Here is a 21,408-nt window from a genome sequence, read left to right on the forward strand (position 1 = left end):
GAATCACAGGCGAGCCGCTCACAAGAGGAGCGCACACACGAGACACGACCACCCCAGTCCAACACACAACCTATGAGTCCAGGCGAAAGCCACCAGCCAGTAAACACCAACAAGGCTGACATCGTAATACTCATAGACTCAAATGGGAAATTTCTATGGGAGAAAAAGCTCTTCCCTAGACATAAAGTAAAAAAGATCCGGTGCCCAACAACAGACAGAGCCCTGGAATGGCTGACCAAAACCCGATTAGGCTCCCCCCAACACATAATAATACACACTGGCACAAATGACCTAAAGGCCCAGCAGAAAAGGGTAGCAACATCGCTCGGATCAGTGATTGAGAAGGCAAGCAATACCTTCCCAAACACTAGAATCACTGTTTCCACACTATTGCTGAGAACAGACTTTAACAACAAAACAATCCATGAGATAAATGCCAGCATGGCAAGACATTGTGAATTAAAACACAACGTGCACCTGGCCCAACACCCCACCCTCGATGTGGAATGTCTTCACGACCATGTCCATATCCACAGGAAGCGAATATTGGTCTTTGCTAAAGCCCTGAAGGACGCCGCTTTTAACCGGGTCCATACCCAGACTCCAGGAGGACCCCCCCCCCAACCACCAGAGACCAGCGAGGTACAGACCAGGACTACTACAGAGACCACCACCACACCAACCAGGACCAGAGAGGATCCCCATGCACAACAACAATGTCGGACGTGCACCACTCCTGTCCTACAGGGGAACAGGACCGCCCCCAGCCAGACAGAGGGAGAGATGCTCAGGGTGTACGCAATACCTCAGGCAGAGACAATCCATTAAGAGACATAATGCAGACGCGCAGCAGCATCTACTTCCGTCTTATGGATCAGAAAAAAAAAAATAAGGACTAGTTGCTAGAAAGAGTTGTAACCAATTAGTATCAGCATTTATAGACAATTGAAATGTTCTTTTTTTTCCCCATTTAGACACGACAAACACATATCATATTTTAACCTATCATAGTAAAAGATCAAACTTAACATGAAGTCCTTATATATTTCAACCTGGAATATCCAAGGTCTAAGCTCTTCTGTGCTCGGCATGAAGAGTAGGACCCCAGAGTTCCTAGATGAAATTAAAGATCTGGATATTATCATTTTACAGGAAACTTGGTGTAGAGGAGAAGGACACACTGGCCGTCCACATGGGTACGCAGAGCTGGTGGTCCCCTCCAATAAATTGCCAGGAATAACCCAGGGCACAGACACTGGAGGCATACTGCTTTGGTTTAAAACAGAGCTTAGGAATTGCATCAAATTTATAAAAAAGGGCGAAAACCACATATGGCTCAAAATTAAGAGAGGCATCATCTCTAACACGCAAGGTGTTTTCATTTGCGCACTCTATATCCCCCCGATGGAATCCCCGTACTTTAAAGAGGACACCTTCTCCAACATTGAGAGGGAGATTATCCAATTCCAGGCCCAGGGGAACGTGTTGATCTGTGGTGACCTCAATTCAAGAACTGGCGAAGAACCAGACTTCACCAATAATCAGGGGAACAATTACATATTCGGGAATAACCACTTCGACATCCCTTCCCATCCATACAGGCATAACTGCGACAAACAGACAAATGCTAACGGAAAACAGCTCCTGCAGCTGTGTCAAAGCCTGGGTCTGTACATTGTCAATGGTAGGTTCATGGGAGACTTCCTAGGAAGATCGACCTATTGCTCACCTCTTGGCTGCAGCACCGTAGACTATATGATTACGGATTTGGACCCATCCTCTTTCAGAGCATTCACAGTCAAACCACAAACAACACTGTCAGACCACAGTCAAATTACGGTGTATCTTAAAAGGACAGAAACAACCAACACAGAAACACAACCCAGTAAGCTGTACAACATCAAAAAATCCTACAGATGGGCCAAAAACAGCACGGAAATATACCAGAAAGCAATTAGCAATCAATCAACTCAAGCTCTCTTGGACACCTTTCTGGAAAACATATACACTCACAATAAAGAAGGCGTAAACCGGGCAGTGAATAACCTAAATAATATTTTTGATAATTTGGCAACAATGTCAAACTTGAAAGTTCGCAAGAATAAACCCAAAACAAAAAACTATGAAAAATGGTTTGACCCAGATTGCCATAACATGAGGAAAAAACTCAGAAAAATATCAAACCAAAAACACAGACAGCCAGAAAACGAAGAATTACGCCTTACTTATTGTCAGGCACTAACACAATAAAAAACACACTCAGAACCAAAAAAGAGCAGTATATTAAGAATACACTCAGCTCCATTGAGGAATCCATTGATTCCAATTGTTTCTGGGACAACTGGAATACATTACACAAAAAACAACACGACGAATTGGCCATTCTAAACGGAGACACATGGGAAAACCATTTTGAAAAATTATACCAGAAAAACACACTAAGCTCAGAGCAATACCAAATATGCAAAAAACTGGAAAAGCTCGAATTGGCCATAAAAGATAACCAAAACCCGCTAGATCCCATAATAACTGAAAAAGAGCTATTTGAAAAACTCAAGGACCTGCGACCAGGAAAAGCTTGCGGTGCAGATGGCATCCTAAGCGAGATGATTAAACACATGGACGATCAAATGAAATTGGCTATCCTAAAACTCTTCAACTTGGTTCTGAGTGTCGGTTACTTCCCTGATATCTGGAACAAAGGACTCATAACGCTCATATACAAAAGTGGAGACAAAGTTGACCCAAATAACTATCGAGGCATCTGTGTAAACAGTAACCTGGGGAAGGTATTCTGTAGTATCATAAACAAAAGACTTATAAACTTCCTTGAGGAGCACAATGTCTTGAGTAAAAGCCAAATTGGATTCCTACCAAACTATAGAACATCAGATCATATCTTCACCCTACAGACCCTAATTGACAAACATGTTCATCAAAACAAAAGCAAAATTTTTGCCTGCTTTATAGATTTCCAGAAGGCTTTCGATTCCATCTGGCACGATGGTCTATTCTTGAAACTTATTGAAAGTGGTGTAGGGGGAAAAACATATGATATAATTAAATCAATGTATACAAACAATAAATGTGCAGTTAAAATTGGAGACAAACAAACAAAATACTTCCCACAGGGGCGTGGTGTGATGCAGGGCTCGCCCATCTCACAGACACTCTTTAATATTTACATAAATGAATTGGCAAAACTACTTGAACAATCTACAGCACCCGGCCTCACCCTATATGAATCCAAGGTTAAATTCCTCCTCTATGCAGACGACCTGGTTCTGCTGTCACCAACTAAGGAGGGTCTACAGCAGAACCTGGATCTGCTAGAGTTGTTCTGTCAGACTTGGGCCCTGACAATAAACCCCCAAAAAACCAAAGTCCTTGTGTTCCAGCAAAGATCCAGACATCAGGGACCCAGAATAAATTTCACCCGAGGAACAACTAAAATTGAGCAAACCACTAACTATACATACTTGGGCTTAAAAATCAGTTCTACGGGAAATTTTCATCTGGCTGTGAATGAACTGAAAGAGAAAGCAAGAAGGGCTTTCTATGCCATTAAAAAATCAATCCAAATAGAAATCCCAATTAGCATTTGGCTCAAAATTTTTAAATCAGTAATTGAACCAATTGCACTCTATGGCAGTGAGGTGTGGGGACCGCTAACACAACAAGAATTTGCAAAATGGGACAAAAACCCAATTGAGATCCTACATGCAGAATTCTGTAAAAGTATCCTCCGAACTCAAAGGAAAACCGTAAGCAATGCATGCAGGGCAGAACTAGGCCAATATCCATTAATAATTACTATCCAAAAAAGAGCCACCAAATTTTGGAAACACCTAAAAATGAGCAACCCCCACTGCTATCTTTATGAAGCCCTGAAATGCCAAGAGAGGATCATAAAGAAGAATACCCTCAATCAACTAGTCCTGGGACTCAGTGAAGTAACTACTAACACTACTAACAATAACCAGTCCCAGGACAGTGACATCGTAGCACAGAGAATTCGACCCAACACAATTGTCACTAAACAAAAGGAAAAATATCTGTCATATTGGGCAGAAACAACAAAAACCCAAAACAAACTCAATTGCTACTTGGCCCTAAACAGACAATACAACATGGCTGAATACCTGACCATGGTAAACGATAGCAAACTGAGAAAAACCTTGACAATGTACAGACTTAGTGAACATAGCCTGGTCATCGAAAAAGGCAGACACAGGCAGACCTGGCTGCCAAGAGAGGACAGGATATGCTCTCACTGCAGTCAGGGAGTGGTGGAGACAGAGATGCACTTCCTCACAGCTTGTGGAAAATATCAGGGCATAAGGGAGAATTTCTACCCAAAGTTCACAAAAATATGCCCTGAATTCAGAAATTTGAATGATGACCAAAAACTCCCATACCTACTAGGGGAACAGAGAAATTGTGTAACCCTAGCGGCACACTATGTTACAGCTTGCCATAAACAGAGGGACAACCATTAAATCTAAGAATAGAGTATATACAAATTATATGAATATATATTCATACACTCAGGGATATATCTGTTTATACACTGTATGGATAGATCTGCATTTATGTGTTAAACCATAAATGTTTTTCGATGCTTTGGCAACATAAGATGTACCTTGTCATGCCAATAAAGCGATTTGAATTTGAATTTGAATTTGAATTTGACTGACGCTCCTCTTTACTATGTACTGACAATCAGACATCTGAACTCGGAAGAGACAGTAAAGGAAGCTGGGAATTGTTTACACTGGTTAGGAGAAGGTTCATGAGGGACCTTATCAATTTTAGAAAGAAAGAAAGAACTTGCATTTATATAGCGCCTTCGCTACCTTAGGACGTCCAAAATAAATTTAAAGCTAATTACTGTAAGTACTTCTGAAGTGTAGCCACTGTTATAATGTAGGGAGCCAATGTGCGCACAGAAATGTGATATTGACCAGATCATCTGTTTTAGGTCAAGAGAGGGCAGACGGGGCTTCAGTCGAATGTCTTTGTTTCTTCCTTTTTCATTCTATTTTAGATTCTAAGGAGCACAGATTAATAGAACACGAATAAACACAACCTACAAACTCTGTAACTGGATGGCACGGGCTCAAGTTCAGAACAGGGCAGAGCAAAAGACAGCTTAAATGTAGCTACATCACACAGAGAGAATTGAATCTATGGAATGGACAGACCAGGTAGACAGCGGAGGTGGAATAGTGTTAGCAAATTCAGTAGACAATGGGATGAGGTTTTGTTGAAAGAATCTAGGAGATAGAGTATATTATGGGATGTTTGGAACATTGCACCTGCCCAAATGGATTGCAATGGTCTTTACTGGTCCTGCACTTTCCTCTACTCCTGAGTTTACTCTCCTCTGAAAGTCAAACACTATAATTCCTTTACTGGTTACTCCCACATCCCTCCCGCCCCTTGGCTCTCAGCCCAGTTCACCTAGCTTATGTATTGACTGGAGTTTCATTGATAAGTTGCACAGTCTAGTCAAGAGGACTAGATCAGGCTCTCTCATTGGCTCAATGCATCTCCCAGCAGGCAACTGACCACAAGGTCTCATGTTCCATTTCCAGTCGGGGAGGATGTAGGGGAGCTAGGGCTGACCTCAGTGTCCACTGGGCCAGGGAGGAAATAAGAGAGCTAGGGCTGACCTCAGTGTCCTCTGGGCCAGGGAGGGAATAAGAGAGCTAGGGCTGACCTCAGTGTCCTCTGGGCCAGGGAGGGAATAAGAGAGCTAGGGCTGACCTCAGTGTCCTCTGGGCCAGGGAGGGAATAAGAGAGCTAGGGCTGACCTCAGTGTCCTCTGGGCCAGGGAGGAAATAAGAGAGCTAGGGCTGACCTCAGTGTCCTCTGGGCCAGGGAGGAAATAAGAGAGCTAGGGCTGACCTCAGTGTCCTCTGGGCCAGGGAGGGAATAAGAGAGCTAGGGCTGACCTCAGTGTCCTCTGGGCCAGGGAGGGAATAAGAGAGCTAGGGCTGACCTCAGTGTCCTCTGGGCCAGGGAGGGAATAAGAGAGCTAGGGCTGACCTCAGTGTCCTCTGGGCCAGGGAGGGAATAAGAGAGCTAGGGCTGACCTCAGTGTCCTCTGGGCCAGGGAGGGAATAAGAGAGCTAGGGCTGACCTCAGTGTCCACTGGGCCAGGGAGGGAATAAGAGAGCTAGGGCTGACCTCAGTGTCCACTGGGCCAGGGAGGGAATAAGAGAGCTAGGGCTGACCTCAGTGTCCACTGGGCCAGGGAGGGAATAAGAGAGCTAGGGCTGACCTCAGTGTCCACTGGGCCAGGGAGGGAATAAGAGAGCTAGGGCTGACCTCAGTGTCCACTGGGCCAGGGAGGGGAAAGTGCAAAGGGTTCCTGCTCCCGATCATTGTCCAGCGACTCCTGCTGGAAAGTACATGTGCGTGGATGTCGCTCGATTGCAGGATTGGACTGGGCTGTGATGCCTTCAACAGCCAAATAGCCAACTGACCCTGGCTGTCCAGGCTTAAATATGCTCTCTTGGGAGAAATATGTGAGGGTGGCCACCACCAAATAGCAACACCCTTCATGAGACAGAAAATTCCGGGGTTGGGGGTGGTGGGGAGGTGGGGGAGAGAGAAAGGGGAGTAGATCAGGGAAACATATCTGAAAAGAAAAAGGATGCACAAGGGATGACTGAATGTGCTGTGTGAATAGAGTGTGCGTGGCTCAGGTCTAGCACACTGAGAGCCTGGAGGGAAGTGGGAGGAGGATGGGGGGCAACAGGACCCTGTAGTGTTTGGACATTGCATTCATATTAGAGAGCTCAACCTCAGCTTGAGGCAGCACCAAGTTTTTTTAAATCATCCTGGGATGTGGGCATCGCTGGCAATGCCAGCATTTATTGCCCATCCCTAGTTGCCCTGAGAAGGTGGTGGTGGGCCTTTTTCTTGAACCACTTTGTAGTGGTTTGATACAACTGAGTACGTTGCTTGGCCCACTTTAGAGGGAGGTTAAGAGTCAACCACGTTGGCGTGAGACTGGAGTCACGTATCGGCCCAGACCGGGTAAGGACGGCAGTTATCCATCTCCTAAAGGACATTAGTGGACCAGTGATGTGACAGGTCTGAGAGTCACACGTCCTGCGTACAAGCAGCATGGCTTTGCACCCTTAGCAACGTTGCTCACATACTCCTGGCACTATGGTGAAACCTCAACGTTAATAAAGTGATAGGACTACTGCCTGCTCTTGCTCATTGCTTCATTAAATACGTACATCAAATCATGAACAGGTACCTACCTGTGTGCTACACTCCCCTTTTTAATATCGGATATGATCAGCGGATCCCCAGGCTTCCGACTGACAGCTGCTGAAAGGAAGCATACACTGCATGAATCAATCAACACAAAGTACTTTACCGACAATGATTTACTGTGAATTCCAGTCACAGTTACTATGTGGAGAAACCTGGCAGCCATTCACACACAGCAATGACCAGTTAATCGGTTTACGGTGGTGTTGGTTGAGGGGTGAATGTTGGCCAAGAACTCTCCTGCCCATCTTCGAATAGTACCAAGGGATTTTTTACGTCCACCTGAACAGGCAGACGGGGCTCCAGTTTGATAGATCATCCAAAAGACGGCACCTCCGACAATGCAGGACTCCCTCAGTGCTGCACTGCAGTGTCAGCCTGGATTATGTCCTTAAGTTCCTGGAGTGGGGCTTAAACCCATGACCTGCTGACTCGGGGGTGAGAGTGCTACCAACTGAGCCACGGCTGACACCTCAGGCTAAATCTCAACGGCATTTATTTTAAGTGGATTACCTTGCCATTCCGATTGAAAAATCCAAGCTATAAACCCCGGAGGTCCATTTACTGGAACTCTCCTGTCCTAGTCTAGGTTTGAGGCTCCAGTTGACCAGCTCACTGCCCAGAGCTGAGGTGAGGTCACTTGCTGCAGTCACCTCCTTCATTCACTCACAAGCAAACAGGCACAAGGTGGCTCCCTCGTAGCTTATTTGGCGAGACTGCCCACTGTGGAACTGAGCCAGACTGGAAGGCCTTACCCGCATTCTGTCCTGGGTTAGCTGGTCTCAGTTGGGGTGCAGGGCTCACAAACCCTGGGCTAGAAAGGTGTGGGGTGGGGGGAGGGCAGTGGGAGAGGGGAATCAGCCAGGATCTCCTAGTTGATCACTATCCAATAAATTTTAAAGAAGAAGGAAGACTCACATTTATATAGCCCCTTTCATGACACCTCAAAGCACTTTACAGCCATTAAAGTACTTTTGAAGTGTAGTCACTGTTGTAGGAAACACGGCAGCCAATTTGCGCACAGCAAGGTCCCACAAACAGCAAAGCTTGGCCCTTCTGCATCTGCAATTCAGTCACTGCAGAGCCAGTGTTTGGACAACGTTCTCCTATGATCCAATCTACACAAGCGCTAGTGTGTAAAAGCACCTTTAGGGAAATGCAGCCGTTTGCACTCCTGAGAACAACAACCAACTTCTGGCTGTGGGGTCGAGTCTGACAAATGGTGGAAAGCAGAGAAAGAGTTCATGCAGAGGTAGTTTCTGATGTGAGGTACAATCCAATAGCCTAGACCCATTGTATTTTACTTTCCTGCTGGAAAGTGTGTGGACATCAGGTGAGGACAGGACCAGGATTGGTCGTGAAGTCTGTCCCTGCCAATACTCACTGCCTCGTTTCACACATGAAGGCTGATCAGTTCAGTGAGGTCCTGGGGGAGGCGGGGCGGTCTGCACCTGTGGAGCTGTACCCCAACCAGCAATCAGCTTTCACCTTCAAGGAGACCACCTCAAGTCTCTCCAATGATGGCCATTACAAGGGGAGAAAATTTGAAGTGAAAAAGCAAGGCCCAATCTATGAGCTTCCTGGGACTGAGGCTTATAGTGGGAATAGCCATAGAGTGACTGTACTTGTACACGGGTGTTTGTTTAGACACTGGATAGATTCCTGTGCACCAGCCCCCCTCCTACTGCCCCATGTTTCTAGAGGAAGTAAAAGAATTTGCATTTCTATAGCGCCTTTCACAACCTCAGGGCATCACAAAGTGCTTCACAGCCAATTAATTTCTTTTATAGAAATAGCAATGAGATCATCCATTTTAGGGACGTTGGTTGAAGGATAAATATTGGCCAGGACACCAGGGAGAACCCCCCTGCTCATCTTTGAACAGTGTCATGGGATCTTTTACGTCCATCTGAGAGAGCAGACGGAGCCTCGGTTTAACGTCTCATCCAAAAGACAGCACCTCTGACAGTGCAGCACTCCCTCAGCACTGCACTGAAGTGTCAGCCTGGATGACCTGCTCAAGTCTCTGGAGCTGGACTTGAACCCACAACTTTCTGACCCAGAGGCAAGAGTGCTACCAACTGAGCCACTGGCTGGCACTCGCTAAATCTGGCTCTCTCACCCTTTTGGCAGAGTTTTAGGCCCATTTTGCAATTACAATTCAGTCACTGCAGAGCCAGTGTTTGGACAACGTTCTCCTATGATCCAATCTACACAAGGGCCAGTGTGTAAAAGCACCTTTAGGGAAATGCAGCCATGTGCACTGCTGTGAAACAACAACTAACTTCAGGCTGTGGGGTGGAGTCTGACAAATGGTGGAAAGCGGGGAAAGAGTTAATGCAGTGGAAGAATCTGATGTTGCGAGGTGCAATTCAATAGCTTAGCCCCATTGTGAGTATTTTATTCATAGAGAGATAAAGAAACCTGGAAATATTGATTACAGCAAAAGGCCGCGAGGAGAGCAAAACTAAATGCAGGCCAGTGTCTTCCTGCAGAGGTTTTGTTAGACTGATCAGTTTACAATGGGGACAACGGGACAACAATTCCCACCTGAGGTACTTCACACAACGTTTGGTTCAATCGTGCACCCATTCAACTCTTAAAACCAGCCTCAAAGTCTGCGTGTGTTGAGAGGCTGCTTGTCTATAAGAGTGCAAACCTTCGCCTGTCACAATCAAGCAGACCACCTGAAATCCCTCGTTACCTGCATCTTGTATCGATTGGCTCACTGAGGCACTTCACAATAAAAACCCTGTTGAATTGCCAGTGTCTTCACCGGCTCGGCAGAAATTTCTAGAACCTTCTATAGATTATGGGGAGAAGGTAAACTCTGCTAGCACCCCCCGCCCCCCCAACACTCCCCGCCCTGCCCCTGTTATTTAAAGGTTCCATACGGAAAGGGAATCCGCACTGAAACTTTCTTGAAAAAGGGTTAGACCCGAAACGTCAACTCTAATTTCTCTCCACGGATGTTGCCTGGCCTGCTGAGTTTTTCCAGCATTTTCTGTTGTTATTCTGGAACTTTCTTTCTTGGGTCTATCTCAGGGTTATGTCTTCCTGTCTGGAGGATGAGGCTGTTTCCCCCCTTTGTTATTTTTAATTTGCTAATCAAGTTGTGGGGAAAACCGGTTTCAATATGCGCTCTTCCTGAAGATGAGGCCGTTAGCGGGAATGAAAAGAAAGCAGCCGATTGCAACAAGGCAACGATCTTGCAAACTTTCTAATCAGGCTCTCATGTCAGGGACTTTGTAAATCCAGCTGTGGATAAAAGGAGCAAGTGCTGAGCCATGATGGGAAAGTTAGGAGAGGTAATCAGAAGCTTGGTTGAAAAGATGGGCTTTAAGAGGGTTTTTAAAGGAGGACAGAGAAGTGGAGACGTGGAAGGGCTTAAGGAGGGAGCTCCAGAGAGTAGGTTCAAGGTATCTGAAGGCTCTAACAACCATGATGGGACATAGGGTGGGGTATGTAAGAAAGGCTAGAGTTGGAGGACCGAAGGGCGCAGGAGGGGACATTAGGCTGGAGGAGGTTTCAGAGGTAGGGATGAGCAGGACTTAGCATGGGACAGGATACAAGCAGTTAAGTTCTGGACAAGTTGGAGTTTAAGAATGGTGGAGGATGGGAGGTGGGTAACACCATCATTGGAGAAATTGAGTCCAGTAGTGAGGAATGTATGGATAAGGGTTTTAGGCACAGTGAGCGTGAGGTAGGGGTGGAGATCAGTGATGTTGGGGAAGTGGAAGTAAGCAGTCTTGGTGATGGATAGAGTGTGAGGTTTGAGGCTAGGCCCTGGGTTGAACAGGTTGCCTTGGTTTGCATAGTCTAGTTCAGCCTGAGTGAATGGCTGAGGAAGGGGATGGAACCAATGGCAAGGGTTATGGCCGGGAATTTCCGTGGAGCTGTTTCTGCTCTGTCACCGTATCTTAGCCGGAAGTGTAACAGAATCCCCGTTTGTGAGTTTCTATGGACTTCCGGTGAAGTGACAACAGTGGAGCGGAAACAACACAGTGGAAATCCCCGGCCTATGACCAGAGCCATGGCTTTGGTTTTTCTGATGTTCGATTGGAGCTCGGTTAGTTGGCCTCCTGTGCAAACTAACCAAGGCATCTGAGCTGAGAGTTATAGTTAGCCACCCTAACCATGAGAGGAGACTCTGGCCCAGATCACTGCCAGGGTGTCCCAGAATCAGGCTTCAGAGGCCAAACGGGAAGTTTCTGGATAACTGTGGCTCCTTCGTAATTTTTATATCACTTGTGAGATGAGGAGAAGTGGAGGAAACAGGTGCAGAAGCCTGTGCTTCCAGGAAAGAAAAACCATCCAGTCTCCAGGCTGACATGACCTCTACCCTTCAGCAGAGCTGCAGGAGCTGGTTGTCTGAGGACAGGAGCCGGTTGTCTGAGGACAGGAGCCGGTTGTCTGAGAACAGGAGCCGGTTGTCTGAGAACAGGAGCCGGTTGTCTGAGGACAGGAGCTGGTTGTCTGAGGACAGGAGCTGGTTGTCTGAGGACAGGAGCTGGTTGTCTGAGGACAGGAGCCGGTTGTCTGAGAACAGGAGCCGGTTGTCTGAGAACAGGAGCCGGTTGTCTGAGGACAGGAGCTGGTTGTCTGAGGACAGGAGCTGGTTGTCTGAGGACAGGAGCCGGTTGTCTGAGGACAGGAGCCGGTTGTCTGAGGACAGGAGCCGGTTCACAGAAATCACAGATCACAGAAACCCCACAGTGCAGATAGAGGCCATTTCGGCCCATCGAGCCTGCACCGACACATATCCCACCCGATCCCCGTAACCCCTACACCAACACATATCCCACCCTATCCCCGTAACCCCACGTATTTAATCCCCCTAACACTAAGGGTCAATTTATCATAGCCAATCAACCTAACCCGCACATCTTTGGACTGTGGGAGGAAACCGGAGCACCCGGAGGAAACCCACGCAAACACGGGGAGAATGTGCAAACTCCACACAGACAGTCGCCCGAGGCCGGATTCGAACCCGGGTCCCTGGCGCTGTGAGGCAACAGTGCTAACCACTATGCCACCGTCCTGTCTGAGGACAGGAGCTGGTTGTCTGAGGACAGGAGCTGGTTGTCTGAGGACAGGAGCCGGTTGTCTGAGGACAGGAGCCGGTTGTCTGAGGACAGGAGCTGGTTGTCTGAGGACAGGAGCCGGTTGTCTGAGGACAGGAGCTGGTTGTCTGAGGACAGGAGCTGGTTCTGAAAACCCCAAAATCCTGAATATTTCCTGAATCACCTCTGAAAAGAAAGACCTTGCATTTATATAGTGCCTTTCACATCCTCAGGATGTTCCAAGGCGCTTTATAGCCAATGAAGTACAGTTTTGAAGTGTAGTCACTGTTGTAATGTAGGAAACGCAGCAACCAATGTGCGCATAGCAAGCTCCCATAAACAGCAATGAGATAAATGATTAGATCATCTGTTTTTGATTGAGGGATAAATGTTGGCCAGGACATTTACGTCCACCTGAGAGTGGAGTCGGGGCCTTGGTTTAACATCTCATCTGAAAGACAGCACTTCAACAGTACAGCACACCCTGAAGTGACTTAAGAAATTCCACGAGCCTTGGGTTTTAAGGCAATGCAATGAAGACACAGATCGATTCACTAATCTACAGGAGCAGGATTCGCTCAGTTCTAAAGTGTTCAGACACAACTCCCCAAGCAAGATCTGGACCTGAAGGAAACTCTACTCACAGCTGATGGTAATGCCAAGCTCAACCCCTCTCTTCTTGGGAAGTTTCACGTGAAAGGTCCCACTGCTGGGAATAACAGATTCTGTGGAAGGGATATAAAGACAGGAGATGAAGCATAAGATGCCAGGAAAGTTTTTTTGAGTGAAAATGAAGTGCTTAAGATGTATTTGCTCTGTACTGTGTTTGTTTTTTGATTTCCCGACAAATATTCTCGAAATGATGTCTGACAACAATAGATGAACATTTAACACATTTGTAATACATTCGTGTGCCCACTACGTTAACGCAGTTTCTCTATTTCAACCGGTTAACTCCTTCTCTAAAATACTGTAGCAGGGGAATGTTATATGGTGCATTACAAGTTCAAACACTGATAGCACCAACTACACTTTCTGAGTTTCTATTATGTAATTGCATCTGTATCCAGCAGAGGGAGCAGAGAATCTTGGCGGTAATCACAGAATCTTGCAGCACGCAAAGAGGCCATTCAGCCCATTGTCCCTGCGCCGGCTCTTTGAAAGAGCTATCCAATTAGTCCCACTTCCCCACTCTTTCCCCATAGCCTTACAAATTTCTCCTTTTCAAGTATATGTCCGATTCCCTTTTGAAAGTTACAATTGAATTTGCTTTCACCACCCTTTCAGGCAGTGCATTCCAGATCGTAATAACTCGCTGCGTAAACATTTTTTCACCTCATCTCCCACTCAGTTCTTTTGCCAATTATTTTAAATCTCTGTGCTCTGGGTACTGACCCTCCTGGCAATGGAAACAGTTTCTCCTTATTTACTCTATCAAAACCCTTCTATTAAATCTCCCCTTAGCCTTCTCTGCTCTAAGGAGAACAATCCCAGCATCTCTAGTCCCTCCACATAACTGAAGTCCCTCATCCCTGGTACAATTCTAGTAAATCTCCCCTGCACCCTCTCCAAGGCCATCATTTATTTGGAAAGTTTCTAGCTGAGGTGTAGAATATGGCTGCTTTTGACTCATGATCTGACAAGGACATTGATCTTTGAAAACGAATGGTTGCTCTTCAATTTTATTCGCAGTTCCACACACACACACACACATACATGCACAACAGTTAAGTTGTGTTCCTATTTTCTCCCTAACCCACTTGGTCTTCCCTAGAATCAGCCAACTTGCCCAGAGGTCTTCCCCAATACCATCCGCATCTGCCTACTGGAAGATACACAGCAATAGCCCAGGGGGCAACTCCCCCCACCCCCCACCCTGATTCTCTCAAATGGTACTCTCCCCGCAGCAGCAAGGCTGAGATCAGGAACTCAGCTGCAATTGACAGTGGAAAAGCAGCTACTTCATGATGCTGTACCTTGGAAGGATACCCTGCTGAAACTCTGCAAACTCAGGAGCCATCCCTTATCACTCATTCGGAAGCACGTTCCCCGCCCTGTTGAAAATCTCCTGTTCAAGCCTGAAAAATGTGGTGCGAGTATAAATAGGAAATGGGGACAATCCAATTCAAGCAGTCTCCACCTGAGCCAACAGTGACTCAGTCTGGAAGTGCACCGTGTGGTGCAGTACTGAGTGCCTGCTACTATCCACCTCCCCCCGGTGGAATAGCTAGCTGGCACTCGCTGGTGAGGCTTACACATCAAGAATGGTCACTTGGGTTAAGTGCCAGCGAGGGTGGCCAGATACCTGTGGACCATATGGCAGTACAACTGAGAAGCAGGGTTGCCAACCCTCCAGGATTGCTCTGGAGTCTCCAGGAATTGACGATTAATCTCCAGGGCACTGCAGAGAGCAAATCCAGGAGCAATATCATAGGGGCCATTAAATCAAAACAGAACTTTTTTTCATTTTCTTTGAATACTTTCATTAGTTATAAAAATATTGGAGATGGAGAAGAAAGGCTCTTTGACCGGTCGGGGCAGTTGGGTATGTAATGTATATACCTTTAAGGGGGGAACTACTTTTTACAGCTCATGTACACTGTAGTACCAGCAGTGACCACACCTGTATATAGCACTGAGTAGTAATCTGTACAGTCAGTTCCACTGTGAGCCACGTTGAGTAAACACCTGTTGTACCGTTCTCCTGCAGTCTATGTCTTATTATACACAGACACAACATTGGCAACAAGGCAAGTTCGAACCTACCTGCAACTCTGCATCACCTCCCGGGGATTCGTTCCTGGAGATCAGTAGATTGGAGGTCAAGGCCAGAGACACAGGCGTCGACCACGGGCAACCGCCCAGTCATCCAGCAGAGACTCGAGAATTGCGGGGGAGGCTGTCGAGAGCCAGGCTTGGCTTTCCAGTCGAGGTGGTCCAGCGAAACGGGCTGGTAACAGGTAGTGCGCAGACCCTTCCCGGCCAGCGGCGGGTTAGAGCCCGACCGAGCGGCACAGCAAAGGGCCGAGCAGTGTCGACGGGGGAGAGAGAGAGAGGGCAGAGCGCACAGGGCGCAGCCGGTGTTCAGGGGCCGAGCAGCGTCGGAGAGAGGGAGAGAGAGACGCGCAGAAACCCGTGAGGCGCTGCCATTGCCACGAGGACCGCCGAGAGCGGCGTTGGCAGCAGCGCAGGAGAAGCGCGCGAAACCTACAGGGCACTGCCATTGCCACGAGAACCGCTGGGAGCGGCGTTGGCAGCAGCGGGGGAGGAAGGAAAGCATGGGAGACGCCATTTTAAGCCATTGGGAGACGCCATTTTAAACCACACCCAAAATGCCGAAGAGTGGCAGTATCACCGCATTTGACAATGAAGTCGAAGATTGGACTACATATGTCGAACAAATAGAGGTGTACTGCAAGGCAAATGAGGTGTCAGATGACAAGAAAGCGTCGGTATTGTTAAATTTAATGGGTGCAAAGACATATGGTTATTACGAAATCTAGTGACCCCAACGAAGCCAATGGAAAAGAGTTTTGAAGACATAGTAACGATATTACAGGGACATTTAAACCCCACACCGCTGCTGATAGCAGAAAGATTCCAGTCTCACAAACGGAACCAGCATAAGGATGAAAGCAATGCTGATTATTTAACAGAACTGCGCAAACTATCGAAACACTGCCAGTTTGGAGCGGGACTGGCAGATACCTTAAGGGACAAGTTTGTGTGTGGGCTTCAAAGTGAAGGAACCCAGAAACGGCTTTTATCTGAAAAGGGCCTTACGCTGAAAAAGGCTTTCAGCATTGCGGTATCATATGAAGCAGCAGCATGGGGCGCTGCAGAGATACAACAGAGACCGCAAGAATATGGCACAAACGAAATGTCATATGGAACAGAGAAGTGCTATCGCTGCGGCAGAACAACACATGACCAGAATGATTGCTGGTTCAAAGACAAAGTGTGCAGACAGTGTGGAAAAGTAGGACACATAGCACGAATCTGCAGGTCGGGAAAGAAAACCAGCAATAAGAAACCTACCAAAGGAAAGTACAAGAAGGTACATAAGATGATGGAGAATAGTTCGGATGAACAAAAGAGTGATAACGACTCCGAAAGCAGGGAACTGAGTTGTCTGAAACTACATAATGGGCCAGTAATTCCTGTCCCAACGCGTGAGTACGGTTGGGGTACTCACGCGTCTGGCCGGAGGAAATGCTGGTTTTCAGCATGCACAGCGCATGCGGGGAAAACCGGCATTTCCTGTCCTCTGAACGAAGGGGTTCAGAGGCAGAACGCGCGCGACTGCACAGGCAGCGCGTGCGCAGTAAAATTCCTTTTTTTTTCCAAAGTTGCGTGCGTGTAAAGGCCTCCGGTCTTTACGCGTGGAAAAACAAGACGTAAGTATTTAGTTTTTCAGGTAAGTGGGCTTTTAGTACAATGTAGAAATTTTTTATCCACAGGTTTGTTATTTTTAAAGAATTTACAGGATGGTAAGTTTAGTTTTAGACCCTATTTTGTTTTAATTTATTTTTTTCAAAAAATTGATTAATTGTTTAAAACATTTTTTAAAACTTATTTATAGTTATTATAATCAGTGGGATGTTTTTTAAAATTTTATTTAAAGTTAAAGTAGTGTTTTGGCAGCCCATACTTTTCATGAGTTTGACAGCTCTTACTGTCAAACTCATGAATGAGTTTCCCCTCCTCTGATTGGCTGCACAGTGCTCACCTGATCCCAGCCGGCACATCGCACTAACTATGCCGCTGGATCAGGTTAGCACAGCGCGCCGACAGCTGAACCGGGCCTGTGACAGGAAATGCAAGCAGGCCCGGGCTTCAGATGTCGGCGCACAGGGTGAGTGCAGATCGGGGGCTTGCACGCGCGGCAAGCCCCCAATCTAATTTCAGGGCCATTGTGATCACAACGGAGGATCACCGAACCATTTGGGTCACTCTCAAGAAAGCAGGAGTCCAGGTAAAGATGGAATTGGACACAGGATCAGCCCTAACAGTCATAAACCGACGGGACTACGAGCGGCTATTCTCACACATACCCTTGAGAGACACAAAAATTATTTTGAAGACGTACATGGGGCAAAAAAGTCTACCCCAAAGGAAAAATAAGGGTGACCGTTATATATAACGGTAAGGAAACACCAAAACTAGACCTGTATGTATTGCAAGATGGAGGACCACCATTACTGGGACGTGAATGGATCCGGAAAATACAACTGGATTGGCATTCCATACAGGCACTGACTGTGGCTGACAAAAAGGATGACAACGTCACACCTGGGCGACTGTCAAAGATCCTAACTGACGTGAAAGAAGTGTTCCAGCAAGGACTCGGAACACTAAAAGGCATGACAGCGACGATTAAAATTGAAGAAAACGCAAGTCCAAAATTTTTTAAGGCCAGACCGGTACCTTATGCGATCTGCCCAGCCGTCGAAGCAGAGCTGGAGAGTCTGGAACGTTCAGGTGTACTGTCCAAGGTAGACTGGAGCGAGTGGGCTACACCCATCGTCCCTGTGATGAAACAGTCGTTGAGCAGCACGCCTGGGGAACCAAGGAAGGTTCGCATCTGTGGGGACTTTAAGGTAACAGTGAACCCGGTCCTTCACACCGTACAATATCCACTTCCGCGGATTGAAGATATTTTCGCCTCGCTATCTGGAGGGAAACGCTTCACTAAGATTGATCTGGCCCAGGCGTATCTGCAAATGGAGATAGAAGAAGCATAAAAAAAAACTCACAATCAACACCCATAAAGGTCTCTACCAATACAACCGGCTGGTATTCGGGATAGCATCAGCTCCGGCTATTTGGCAGAGGGCAATGGAACAAGTCCTGCAAGGAATCCCAGGGACCCAGTGTTATTTGGATGACATCCTGGTCACGGGCGAAAATGACAGTGATCACCTTGCCAACCTGGAGCAGGTGCTCACTAGATTGCAGGTATATGGGCTCCGAGCTAACCGCCCCAAATGCGAGTTTTTCAGAAAACAGATCTCGTATTGTGGCCACGTTATCGATAATGAGGGGTTACATAAGTCCCCAGAGAAGATTGAGGCAGTAGTCAAGTCTCCAGCACCGGAAAATGTGTCACAACTGAGGTCGTTCCTCGGGCTGGTAAACTACTACTATAAGTTCTTGCCAAATTTGTCTATAATACTACACCCACTGAACACCCTACTGCAAACTGGGGTGCCATGGAAGTGGAGTGACGAATGTAGACGAGCTTTCCAGAAGAGCAAAACACTAATCACATCGAAAGAGGTATTGGCCCATTACAACCCAGCATTACCAATTCGGTTGGCATGTGATGCGTCACCCTACGGCATTGGAGCGGTGCTGTCGCACAAATTCTCGGACGGCTCAAAGAGGCCAATAGCCTTTGCGTCACGATCACTAACCTCAGCCGAGTGTAACTATGCCCAGGTGGCCAGGGAGGCCCTCAGCCTAGTGTGGGGAGTGAAAAAGTTCAATCACTATCTGCACAGGCAGAAATTCACCTTGCTGACTGATCACCAGCCTCTTGTCTCCATTTTTAATCCGAAGAAGGGCGTTCCGGTGATGACTGCGCAACGACTACAAAGATGGTCACTTTTTCTAGGGGCGCACCACTGTGAGATTGAATATAAGGGCACGAAACAGCATGGAAATGCTGATGGGCTATCACGCCTGCCACTGCCTACTGCGGAGGAAGCACCAGCAGTGGATCCTGTCGAAATATTCCATTCGACTATAGTTGAATACCTACCGGTAACTAACGCTTGTATCGAAAAGGAAACCCGAAATGACCCGACACTGTCTCGGGTATATGATTTGACGGTGAAGGGATGGCCAGCACATGGCGACTAACTGTTGCCAGCATTCTCGACAAGGAGAGAACAGCTGTCAGTGTGCTGGGCGACCTTGATGTGTGGATCCCGAGTGGTAATTCCACCCAAGTTAAGGGATAGAGTGCTCAATGAGCTTCATGAGGGTCATCTGGGAGGGGTAAAAATGAAAAGCCTAGCCAGGGCTTATGTGTGGTGGCCAGGAATTGATAAACAAATCGAGGACCTGACCAAGAGCTGCTCAGGATGCCAGGAAGTCCAAAATGCACCACCACAGGCCCCTCTACACCCATGGGAGTGGCCCTCATCTCCATGGCAACGGGTGCATATTGATTTTGCTGGTCCATTCATGGACTCAATGTTTTTAATAGCCGTGGATGCGCACTCGAAATGGCCTGAGGTCATCAAAATGTCCTCCACCACCACGGAGAAAACTATTGCAGTCCTACGGACCATTTTTGCCAGGAATGGCTTGCCAGAACAGATTTTCTCCGACAATGGACCACAGTTTGTGTCCGAAGAGTTCTGGAGGTTCTTGAAAAAGAATGGGGTAAGGCATTACACATCCGCCCCGTATCATCCAGCCACAAATGGATTGGCTGAGAGGTTCGTACAAACCTTTAAGAAGGCAATAAAGGCTATGTACAATGACAACATTCCACTGCAGCACAAGGTGGACAATTTCCTGTTCGCCTACCGGAATGCGACACATGCAGTCACCAACCAGGCCCCAGCCATGATGTTCTTTAACCGAAGGTTAAGATCTCGCCTCGATTTGCTCAGACCAAACGTACGAAGAGATGTTGAGAGTAAGCAATTCCAGCAAATCCATGAGAAGCCAACAAGGAGCTTCAATGTAGGGCAACCAGTCTTGGCCCGCGACTACTGAACAGAAAAATGGCAGCCAGGAACGATATGCACACGGCAGGGCCCACTAATGTACACAGTGGACGTTGGGGAGAGCATCGTGAGACGCCATGCTGACCAGATCCTAGAGTCACAGGAACAAGTCAACCCCATGCCTCGCCCATACGTACCTGGTGATGAACCCGACGTACAGGTCGCATCTACCCAGAAACAGTAGCATCGGAAGCTGATGAACCAACCGACGACAGGGGGCCAGAATCGCCTCCGCACCAAGAGCAAGACACTCGGGAAAGGTGCTATCCAGAAAGGATCAGGAAGCCTCCCCAAAGACTGAATATATAAATAGACTATTTTCAGCTAATGTTGCATGTTAAAAGTGTTAATTGTAATTAGTTTGATATTTAATTGTTAAATGAGTGTTATGGTACTATTAATCTAAAAGGGGAGGAATTGTAATGTATATACCTTTAAGGGGGGAACTACTTTTTACAGCTCATGTATACTGCAGTACCGGCAGTGACCACACCTGTATATAGCACTGAGTAGTTATCTGTACAGTCAGTTCCACTGTGAGCCACGTTGAGTAAACACCTGTTGTACCGTTCTCCTGCAGTCTGTGTCTTATTATGCACAGACACAACAGGGTAAGTGATGGGTCATGTGATGAAACCTCCAGGGATAATCCAACCAGAGTTGGCAACCCTACTCGAGAGGGGAGTAAATGGGAATCACAGATGGATGATAAAACGCACACACACGGTTCCTTTGGTGATGAAATGCTTGGCAGTGGCTGGAAAAGCCAGGGACTCTATGGATTTGTCCATCAATCTTGGCATCTCAGCAGACAAGAGGCACTGGAGGGGGAGGAATGCAGTGCTAACCACGCCATCGTTGTTCCAACAGGGCCAGGATGTCACCGTGCCCTCCCCCCCGCCCCACCAACCCCCACAGAGAGCGCAGGGACTCGCCCAGCTAAACAAACAGTGCCCTGCAACAAAGCCTGCACTCGACCTCCCAACACGGGAACTGTGGGACTGTGGGCACATCTACAGAACATCTGCATAGGTACGTGGTACCTTTACACCCACTCGTGGTGGGCCCACACACAAGAACCAAACCTCCATCCTTAACCTCCAGCAGGAGTGTTCGAGCTTTCTGCCTTCGTAGGACAGAAGATCGTGCAGGATGTGCCAAGCTCCAAGCCTGAATTGCTGACACGTGCTCCCATCACACGAGGCTCCGCACCATCTCAGGAGGAGAAATGGGTAGAATTGACCCTATAAAGTTTAAACCCACATTCCCATTAATTTGTAGATAGCTCAGGTTGCTGTTACTAACCGATC

The 21,408-nt window shown here is 47.3% G+C and overlaps 1 protein-coding gene across 1 annotated transcript in view; it reads right to left on the bottom strand.

The window, feature by feature from the left end:
* grip2b (glutamate receptor interacting protein 2b) overlaps positions 1-21,408 on the bottom strand; it is a 445,227-nt gene that overhangs the window by 150,524 nt on the left and 273,295 nt on the right. The window contains exons 14-15 of the mRNA XM_086001324.1: positions 13,001-13,081; positions 7,281-7,347 (exon numbers count right to left, since the gene is read on the bottom strand). Coding sequence (XP_085857450.1) covers positions 7,281-7,347; positions 13,001-13,081 — 148 coding nt within the window. The remainder of the gene's footprint in view (positions 1-7,280; positions 7,348-13,000; positions 13,082-21,408) is intronic.

This window comes from Somniosus microcephalus, chromosome 11, assembly GCF_052327205.1.
Source record: "Somniosus microcephalus isolate GS21.2 chromosome 11, FLI_Smic_1.0, whole genome shotgun sequence".
Taxonomy (NCBI): domain Eukaryota; kingdom Metazoa; phylum Chordata; class Chondrichthyes; order Squaliformes; family Somniosidae; genus Somniosus; species Somniosus microcephalus.